The following is an 11,346-nucleotide window of genomic DNA, read 5'->3' as shown; positions in this document are numbered from 1 at the left end:
AAGCACTAAACCACATTTTTCTGTCAAAAGGACATAAACAATGAAAAAGCTAGCATATCAAAATTTGTTGATCGCCGTAACAGTTTGAAAGTATTCACAAAGCAAAGAGACTGTAAACGGCTGACCCCATGGAAGATATTTGTAAAAATCTTACGAAATTTCCTACAATGTAAAGCTGCTTCTAAGAAATTTTGTTTACAAGAAAATAATACTTGGTTATAAACTACAGCAAATACTAGAATAGATCGTTGCACCCTTTGAAATTCATGTAGTGGCTACTTGATGGAAGACGAGCTTAAATTAGTTATGGCAGAAACGGGATGAAAGAAATTCTTTTTTTACAATGAAAGTAAAATATTTCGTACCATAACACCAAACATCCAAATATTCTCATACCCCCAGCTTGACTTGAAAGGTGCCAAACCTGCACCAGAAATCAACTATGGCTACACAAAACCAACAATATGTGATCTAATTCTTCTTTATGGGGAATCATCACTTTTTGCACCATTTGCAAAGAAAAGTAAAACATCTTTAAACTTGGCCGATAGATTTGAAACTATTATGCAGCATATTTTTTAAAAATGAATGTTTGATATTATTTACATTTCACCATTTTTCTAAATCTTCACAATTTGGATTGAAACTAGTTGCAAAAGATTTGACAGAACGTGGTAAAAGCTATTCAACATAAGGTACTATACAAGGGAGACATGATGTCTTGTTAAAATAACGATAGCTGATCTTTTCTGCAGACATTGAATTTGCATGTGGGTTAGCTTCAACCGGCCATGGTTAGTAACCAACTCTATCTTTATTCAAGCCCTGTCTTTGTTTTGGGAGTTTCTGGTGACAAAGGTGGGATTGGATACTGTCGATGTCTTGTTATTGTTTGTTTCCCTATAGTATCATCCGTAGATTGCTGGCTCGTTTAGATTTCTAATAATTTCTCTATTTCAATTCATCATTGTTTGATCTTTTATAAATTTTTAATACTCTATAAATATCCTTTAAAATTTTAAGTAACAAATGGCAATTAACTGTATTTCTTGACCCATTCTTGTTTAAATGTTCAATGGCTCTTTGATGAATGCAGCTCGTGGTGGAAGGGGAGGGGGGTAGGGGGTTCCTTAAGATGTTTGAAGGTACGCGGACGTGCCATTGTTTAAGGGTATCTTTTTCTGGTAAGTGCGGAGTTATCGGTATCAGTTTTAGAAATATTTGCGGAACTATAAGTACAGTTTAAAGAAACATGCAGAATTATGGTTACCATTTTGAGAAAATTTTACAAAATCATTTGGAGGGAGGTTAAGCATTGACAAAATTAAGGTCCAGTTAGAAATAAATTATGAGAAATAATCAAAGTGGTACGCCACCTCCAAAATTAGACTTAGTTCCCCCTTCCCCCCTCCGAGAGCAGCAGTCGTCGCTTCGAAAGAAACTGAAATCAGAAATTGGCAAATATTTTTTAGCTGGACACCCAACAGACGAATTGAGAAATCTATCCCACTTTCGCTGGAGCTTTTCATTTTTCATGTTACAGTTTTAAACAGGTTACAGTTTTAAAAATCTATGAAATAGCAGTGCGATATAAAAAAGTTTGGAAACATTTGATTTCTTAGAACAGAGGAAAATCTGTCATTGGAATTATCGGAATACAGATAATTTGTGAATTCCTGGCCTGCAAAAACAGGTTTTAATGGGCTTGTCAGAGATGAGCCATCGCATTCTAAAAGCTTAAGTGATTGGACATTTTTCGCAAAGATGGTAGAAAATTTAGCTTTGTTCGGAAGTCAACAGGTGTAAAGTGATCATTTTCGTTTTTCTTAGCCCTATATGAGCTTCGCAAAAATATAAAAACATCGCAGAGCTCGGTGGGAATTGTTGAAAGGTTTCTTAAATACGGCTTATACGTTCTTGTCGCGCAAAGGCCAGTAAGGACTAGAATAGATGCCTAAAGCATACTCTAACTATCTGGTGTGTATTCGATTACAAACTGTGTCATTATAGTTAAACGTTGCTGTTGCACAAACACGAAACGGAATAAACTAAAATCTGATCAAAAACTATAAAGCAAGAGAAAGAATTATGTGCATAATCAATTAAACAGTTGGGTGATTCGTTCTTTCTCATTCTGCTTCTGGTGGCGCTCAAAGTTTGTCAAGCTCCAGTGACAAGGTGTAGCCTTGGTTTAGCTCAGGGACCCTGTCTTATCGCCTTCCTTTATTTGCTGAAAATGCCTTGATCAAAGGGCAATCTTCCTAAAACCGCCGTTTAATTCGCCATGAATTTTTTTAAGGCCTGTACAGAAAATCTGTTGCTTTCGCTTCCAAAGAAACGAAAGGCAACAGGGAAATTTATCTTTAGGCAATGGTAACATGAATGGACAGCCTTCAGTTGTCGTGCAATACTCTGAAATTATCCACAAGATATAAACCGTGTCAAGTTGTATTGGTAACAGTCTTGCCTCTTTGCGCTTACAACAAACAGATCAAGCACAAAATTTCATTTTGAAGTGTTCCACATATTAATTCTGTGGTCAATTTAAGGCTATCCAAAGAAAACTACAATGTTGTCCGAGACGAGGAAAGAATTTTATCATTACAGAACATGGTATTAATTTTAACGAAAAAGTTTAAGCCCAGTAAGACGATTGGGTTATCAAACTCTCAGTGATGGAGGATAATCTTAGTGATAAGAGCAGTCGAACTACATTGATATTTTAATGAGGAAAATTTATTAAGGTGCTGGGCAGGTCAAAAGAAGGTGGATTAAAGCAGGGAAGATTTTCAATGGACAGAGTGTTGGTCAACTAAATCTCCCACCATTTATGGTCCTTAACACGATTCAATTTCATAACCAACTAGTTGCAAGCCAATTTCCGGCCCCGTTGTCTCTTTTCCAGTTCCATCAGTTAAACTTTATATAAAATAGAATAACGGTAAATGTGAAACTGAGTTGCGTTGCCGCTAACTAACTCCTACGCTACTTTCGTTGTTTGATCTGAAATTGTCAAAACATTTTAATCACGAGTCATGGCGTTGTGCCAAAGCAAGATAACAACTGGACATTGGTTATCCCTTACTGGTATAGATGTTGGGTTGTTACAGTATTTGTATCAACAGAAACAAGATCAGAACAAAAATCCGAGTCTGTAAAAAGCAGGGTATTAGTTAACAGGATAAATCAAAATGGTTTACACACTCTCAATACAGTTAGGTCAGAAGTCGACTAGGCGACTGTCCTCCCCGTAGAAGTATTAGCATCAGTCACTGAGGAAGGACATGTTCCCTGGGTAGCACCCCTCCCCCTGCTTGAGCAGAATCTGTGTGTAGTCATAGAAAAAGAGTTTTGGCTATCTTCCTGGGTTTGTTTTATCACGACTCATAGGTATTTTGAAAAACTTTCCCTGCCTCCTCCCAACCTGTCACGAATCGATAATTTCAAATTCGAAAATGGTGTTTTAACCTAACTGTTGCACATTGCAAACATAATTGTTGGATTCGTGTACTGCTACAATTCTGATATGACCTAAAGTACAAATGGTTTATGATGTGAGTTGTGGTTGATAAATTTGTAACAGCATTCATTGCACACTTTAAATATCTAGCACACTAAACATTGGCAACAGCATATCTAAAGCTGGCTGTTCATGTATAGCAAGATAACGTATCATATAGTGCCATTGTATTCTGTACTCAGTTTACGAAAATTTTTAAGTAAAGACCCATCACTCTGATTCAAAGAAAATAGAAAATTTTCCCGAAAAGGGTGCCATTTCTAAGAAAAATACGGAAATCCACAACCTGCATTGACAGCATGTGGGGTTGAGGTGGTAACTTTTCTATAAAAACAAAATACTTGCGACCTAGAAATTGTTAGATATCATAAGTTAGATATTATGAGTTGCAAAAGTTTGATCAGAAGGCAAAATATTTACTGCCCTTTTTTCTAAAAAAGGACAATTTCCTTCAACAGCTATCAGTATCGATCCAAAATTCTCATCTCAGGGAACGACCTTGGAACAACAGAATACATATTATAGCCAGTTTAATTACTAATTTGATTGTTTGCGACTTAGTTAAGACTGTTTAAGTTGTTTAGGGCGTTGCCTTATGATCGCATAAAGCGTGAAACTGGGGAAGAAACTTAGGATCGCCCTGTTCTACACACCAATGTTTGTACAGACCGGTCTATACGTCATCGAGTAATCTGTAACAGATTGGAAACAGGAATCAATATATTTAAAGGATAATTATATCTGGTTGACACTACATATTTTTTATCAACGGATGCCTACAACGTTACAAGTGAAAGTTCTTGATTCCCGAAAACAACGGCTGTTGGAAAACTTATATAACTAAGTGGGTTGACAAAAAACATACCGAAATTAACTGTTTTTTGAGATTTTAAACAAACTTTAAACAGCAATTTCCATGCAAAAGGAATAACAATATACTGAGAAGTCGAAATCTAACAACGATGTTACGTCACAACCGCACGGACGGTACTTGAAATGCTCATGCATTACCGGCCATGGCACACAACATTGACGAAATTTACACTGACACCCAGATGTAAATACACATAATATCTATAGGAAAATCGAAAAGCAACAAAATGTCCGTACTAACAGAATCTTTGTCGTTTGTGATTGGGCGACTCCATGATAATATCGGACGAAAAGTTACGTTTTCGGACATCAATTTGGTTCATTGCATCGCTTAGCTCGTTGGCAATGCACTCTGTGCGTGCGGAGAACATATCTTCAGCAGACGGTTTAGGTGAAACTGATAAAGCTGCTAGGCCAGTTCGCGAGTCCGATTGCCGTCGTCTTGGTGATGTTCTTCCGCACAGAAATGAAATTAAATCTTCCCGTCGCACATGTTTGCGTCTTGTCTTTGCCCATTTTAGAACATCTTTATTTCTTTTTTGATAACCTATTTGCTTTCCATATTCACAAGCACGCGTAAACGCTTCGCTCCCGTCTGAAAGAGACAAATTCTTGTCAGAAATGTTGAATTTTGTGCAAAACTCAGACAACAGGCTAATCTGATGCCATCATTGGAGCCCATGGTCTTATATGGGCACATAAATACTCTGCTATTAGATATAGCAGATCAATTAAAAAGGATTGATTACAGCATTCCTGATCTTTGAAAAATTAAAATTTGGACTTTTGTCAAGCCTTAAAAAATGGGCTGCAACATTAAGCTTTAACAACTTCATGAAGAATATTCTAAAAAAAAATTGAACTTCTTTAAAGCATGAGTAGCTTGTATTGGAAATAAACTTTACTTCCATTATTCCTTCCATATAAAACTTCATTAAATACTGCCTTGGTTTCAACATTAAAATTATTTGCTTTGAATAGCTCAAAACAGATCAATCATACATATGGCTTCATACGATTTTGCATAAGTTATACTCGATTTATTTCAAGGACATTACTTGAAGAACAGGTTTTTTATCCTAGATTGATTTCCAACTCAAATTAACAAAAATTCTCTACACATCTTAAAATTTCATCCTTGACATTGGTTTAATTTCAATCCATACTGCTTTAAAATTATATCATGTTAACAAAATGACTTTTAAAGTATCAAAGTTAGAAATGGGAAAAACATGCAACTTGAACTGTAATTTATACTTCATAGTTTTAGTTTGTCTCATAATGCTAAATCTATATTTTAGTTTCAGTTTAGTATGAGTGATGATAAGTAAAAAGGCAAGAAATAAGGAAGTTGTGGCCTTCTTGACCTAAATGTGTCATTAATAAAATGGAATTAACAATACAATTTTACCTTTGTATAACAAAGTAACTTTGTTGGCAGCTTCTTGAAAAGGTGTCCATGGCTTGGTGTGTGAGTTGCCTGAATTACAACATCGACATACTGTGCGATCTAAAAAATAATGTGATTTATCGGCTGCAGAAAAAAATTATGAAGAGCATTGCACTAAAAAAGAGAAATCTTATGAAGTCAGCACGATGTTGAAAAATAACACCAAACACTTTATTCACAAGTTAGGTTTCATGTCACTAAAGTAAGCACAATATCTCATAACACTGCCAATAATGGATTTTCATTTTTTAAATATTGGTTAATCAAGTTGGTTTTAGCACAAAAATGGCAGTAATAAAATCCAGTTTATGACAGCTGTAGGTAGCAACTTCTATTTAGAAAGGAGAGTTTAATTTCTAGATACAAAGTGTATATTTTGGTCATCTAGAGAATCATCTAGATACAAAGTGTATATTTTGGTCATCTTTCTGTTTTGTATTTTCTGTAATTAAAGCCTGTTCCAAAAATGTAGCTGAGTGTATATAAACAGGCAAATCCTTCTGAGTGTCTCGCCTGGTACATATATATTCCCTCCCTGAGTGCACTGCCTTGCATCATTTTTGGAACAGACTTTGAGATGATTGTTAATGGCCACATGGTTGTTATGAAGATTCCTGTACCCTTTGGTATTGTGATAGGACTGTATATGTTCTAGTATTTTGTAAAATTTCTATGAGCATAAACAAATCTAGAGAAAAATAAGCTTACGTTATACAAGCTGCTAACAATGACCTACATTAAACAGTAAGCAACTAGGCATGCAATTTCAGTATAATTTTCATTCATCATTGTTACATCAGATTAGCATTCTTAAAGTATCTATTGCCAGATGGGAAAACAGCTATACTTCACTTCTATTAACAAATTTTTATGCAGATAGTAATACCTCATATTTTCTGTCATTGCTTGTACTTAATGAGCACCAATGAACAGCAAAGCTGGCATTTTACTTTGTCCTTATAGAAAATTAATGGCTAATGTTGCAAAAGTTTCACATCTGCTTATCAGTCCCAACATACTGACATCTTACAAGCTTTGTAACTTAACTTTTCATGGACTCAAAAGAGAGAAAAAATCCAATATTCAGTGCAGTAAATTTCATAGAAACATTACTAGGAGTGAAGTTAGCATGAAAGTGAGCCCCAGTAATGGTAAACTGATCAAGCCCTTATGTAGAAAGCACTTGACCTCTGCCATTACCACCAAAATTGTGAAACAATCCAGCCTAATTCTAATATAATTATGTCTTTAACATATAACTATGCTCATAATTTTTAGTTCTACAAAAGAAACAGTTGCCCATAACCCACAAGTAAACCAGTAGGTTGTAGGCTCTACATCATCATTGCCAATTTGGTATTAAATCTATTGTTAGGATTATGCTAGATTCCTAAAAAAATTCAAAGTTATCAGAGAATATTTCACCATAAATAAAAATCATACCAGCAAAATTAAAGTTGAGCCCTTTCCAGTGATAAAATGTAATCAATTATTTGGAATACCTTATAGTAAACAGAATTAAAATTGCTAGTAAAATTAAAATTTATTTTGAAGAAATGGCAAACTGAAAATGTTTACTATATATAATATAAAAAGTAAAAATAAAGAGAATTATTTCCTTATGTTGAAGGGATCATAAAGTTAATGGCTTTGTTGAGTTCCTAGAAACATGTATCTTTCTATCACTAAAACATTAAATGCCTTTTGACAACATCTATAATTATTCTTTACAGAAACCAATTACCTGCCAACTGGTTGTGCATGCAGATCAAAATATGACACATATTTCAGCAAAAATTTATCAAAAAATACGATTGAACTTATGCTTGAAATGTTAAATACAAAAATTAGATCTTGAGCTATTACAAAAGAGTTAAAGCCCTTTTGAAAGTTCAAAATTATTTGTGGCCCCAAAGTATTAAATGCAACTCTTTTATGTAGCATCTTGTGAATGGCATTCAGAAGGGCATTTGTAAATCTTCTCAATGTGACGTTACACTGCATTTCATACCCTTGTATTTCTAAAATAATCCTCTTTGGAAATGTTGAGAGCTTTTGCAACCAATGTTAAAGAAAAAATTATAATTCATTTAACATGTTTCCAGACAGAAACTATTTGCAGCAATTATGGCAGGACATAGAAACAAGCAACTACTCAAATGAACACCTTTGTGGGCAAAAAGATTGCAAAATATGTGATGTAGTGGTGTTCCTTTGCAACTTAACTGCCTTTAAAAGTAGGCTGACCTAAGCAGAAATTAGCCATCTTAACACAAAAAACTGTCAAAAGGCATTATAAAAGTAGAATACTTTGCAAATATATTGCCAAGGAAAACTGTTTGGTAAGTTAGAATGCATACAAGAAGCCAATTAGCATGTTCACAGGTTAAGCCAAATTTCTATTAATGTTTATGAGCCAAGAAATTGTGCCTTACCAACAAGTCTGATTTTGGAGAATAATTTTAAAATCATATCATATTGACCACTACTATCCCTGCCACATCAATTGTATGTTTTCACAAAAGCAACATATTAACCAACCTATCCCTGCCACTTTAAATTATTTTCACTAAAGCAATAGAAAAACCATAATCTAAGTTTCGCACACAGCTTCCTCAAGCATGACAGCATGTCTGCAATTAGAGACACAGGCAAAGATATGCAGGTGGAGTGATATGTTCTAGGAAGGCACTACATCACTATACTGTTTTTGTCACGCACCTGCCATTCTCTGCAGGTTTATTGCAGCATAAAATTGAAGGATAGAACTTATTCAAAGCCTACATTGGTGGCAGAAATAAGGCCATAAATCATGGCAATGCACAAAGGGCAAGCTAACAAACCATAATCTGGCTATGAAAAACCAGTTGTCCCAGACTGGAAACTTTGTCACGTGCCTGCGATATAATGCTCGCGCACTCAAATTTTCCATCTGCGCACTATTGCATTTTGGCCGCGCAAAGTCCCTTTTTGAAAACATCTCACATTAATAAAAATACAAATTTCTTAAAAGTGTGTGATTTCAGGTGTGTAGCCAGGCGCATGAACTTGCCCATGCAAGAAACAAAGTTTTCAGTCTGGGAGTTGATGGGACACTTGACACAGATAAAAGTCATGGAGTTGCACACAAAAGCGCGTATTTGGAACCTATAAAGCGATAGCAAATTCTTAGATCCTTTCAGCAACTAAGGAAATATGAAGCTGGTAAATTTAGTACATTTTAAGTGGATGTAAAAACTTTTAAATAAATCTATATCCATATATGATGAACCTCCCAAATTTAAATTCCTTCTTCATTTATCCTCTGTAGCAAACTTTTCATGTATATGTAGAGAAGGATTAACTGGACTTTGCCAGAAAGACCTTCACCTCCTAGGGTACATATGGGTTCCTTTCTTATCAAGTTGACATGCCTTAAAGTAATGCTTAGAGGCACACTATTGCCTATATATAAAAATAAAAACAATGGTCTCTATCCCCTAGATTTGTTTTTGGATATAGATTGATATTTTAAAATCACTGTAACGCAGCAATAGCCTTCAACCTTAATCATACAAAGCCATTTTAAAAGTCAGAAAACTTTTCGTTTGGTAGTTGGTTCACCCAAACATCAAATTGAAGCGTGTTTAATTATGCTTGCTATTTTATGCACTGGGAACTTCTCTGTTATTAGAACTCACAATGGCTTGGAAATTCAAGTTATTCTTCGATTCTTACCCTTGTAAAGTTGTGCGACAGATTTTGCGGCGTTTTGAAAAGAAGCCCATAAATTGTCTAAGATTGCCTGTTTCTCTGCCATCAACCTGGCCTCCACATCCGGTTCAGCTTCAAGATGCTGAATACAGTCCCTTTCCCAAGTGCTGTAGCTATACCATGGGTCGATAAATGGACACTCGCTATCCTTATTAGAGTCTTCCATTCCCAAAATCAAACAGTTGTCAGTTTTAAGTCATATTACGTAGCTACTGACTCTCTCCGCATATCTGCCCTTTCCGTCCTTACTGTTTGTGTGTTGCAAAAATGCATTGTGGTATAGCTGTTAACAACCTCGTTTCAAATAATTATGCCCCATTCAATTCAATTTTGTTAAGACCATTGGTTTAAGACTGAATTTTCATCCTTCTTGGATAGTGTGATGCTTCGTGACTCCCAGTGGACAGTGCCGTCGGAACGAAATTCATATTGGGGGGGGGGGGCTGCCCATTGTATTCCTTCGCATTTAGTACACTGTTATAAATGAAATATACTACAGTCTGACAATTATTGGGGGGGGGGGCGGGCCCTGGTTCCGACGGGCCTGGTGGGCCAGTGGCGTAGATAGAGAGGGTGTTTGGGTTTTACGGTTTTGTCCGTCTTTTGACTCGGTTTTTCGGTTTCTGCCTTAAAATCTATCGGTTTTGCGGTTTTCGATATTGCCACGGTGAACGGTTTTTGGCGTTAGGGAGCTGTCATAAAGTATGAAACAGACCGGGGCGGAAGGGATTTCAAATTTTATATTAAAATCACGTAGCCCAATGATAGAAATAACAAAATCTTCATGGCCCCAATGAATGTTCTAAAATAATTTGATAGCCCCTGAAAACTTTTGATGAAGAATCACAGAAAACAGTACTAATTCTCTTTACACAACCAAGATTAAAAATACATCACTCTCTGAAGGGCCAGAACTGAGCCAGCTTTATTTCCTGGGGAAAAATGTTTTGTGGAAACAGAAGAATAAGATGGAGAGAAAGAGGAAACTGGAAAATGACAAGAAGAGTGAAGAGAGGAAGAAAATGAGGCTACACAAAAGCTGTGGAGCAGTTTTGGGTGTAATAACGCATGATAAGTTATTCTGTGATTACGCTGTGTAAGAAATTGTATGGTATGACGTACGACAGTAGTTGTTGCTGTTGTTGTCTTTTAATGTACACGTGAAGTATGCGTTCGGAGAGATTTGAGTTGAAGTTGATTAGAGAAGACCTAAGTTAGAATCTACGGAATTATACAGTCCTCTATTGGAATTAGAATTTGAGCCTGAACCATATATCGTTGTCTTTCTTTATCTACTATCTGTAGTACTGAACTTGAGCCACCAGCGTATATAGCAATTTCGCACACGCTGCTCAGGGAAAGTTTGATTTACATATTGAGGAAGCTTTTATCAACTCAAATGCCATGGATGCTCTAAAGCGAAAGTTACATTTGCGGGGCTTGAAACATCTAATTGAGAAAGGTATTTTGCTGAAAATGCCAGAAGATACCACCATGGTAGAGATTGAAGATAGCAGTGACCGTGATATTGACAATAGTGACTAACTTTTTTTAGATATTCTAAATGAACAATTTCACGGCCCATGATTATTGTTTGAAATAATTTGTTAGCCCAACGTTTCGCACTCAGAAGTTTTGATCACCCCGCTGAATCCCTTCCGCCCCGGTCTGTTCCATACTTTATGACAGCTCCCTTATTGAATCGGTTTGCCGGTTTGTACGGTTTTCAGATTTTCGGATAAAATGTTTA

General features: G+C 35.8%; 1 protein-coding gene across 1 annotated transcript; it reads right to left on the bottom strand.

Annotated features, from left to right (window-relative positions):
- Positions 1–4,243: 4,243 nt before the first annotated feature.
- LOC135691810 (HUWE1-associated protein modifying stress responses) lies at positions 4,244–9,868 on the bottom strand. Its single transcript, XM_065209788.2, has 3 exons — positions 9,561–9,868; positions 5,805–5,903; positions 4,244–4,988 (listed from the first exon to the last, which is right to left on the bottom strand). Exons 1-3 carry the CDS (start codon positions 9,760–9,762, stop codon positions 4,630–4,632), a joined length of 660 nt encoding a protein of 219 aa, XP_065065860.2. The 5' UTR covers positions 9,763–9,868; the 3' UTR covers positions 4,244–4,629.
- Between the last annotated feature and the right edge of the window lie 1,478 nt (positions 9,869–11,346).

The sequence above is a fragment of the Rhopilema esculentum genome, chromosome 13, assembly GCF_057945365.1.
Source record: "Rhopilema esculentum isolate cy_ngs chromosome 13, ASM5794536v1, whole genome shotgun sequence".
Taxonomy (NCBI): domain Eukaryota; kingdom Metazoa; phylum Cnidaria; class Scyphozoa; order Rhizostomeae; family Rhizostomatidae; genus Rhopilema; species Rhopilema esculentum.
The sequence above is the reverse complement of the archived record's forward strand: the minus strand, read 5'-3'. Positions and strand labels throughout refer to the sequence as shown.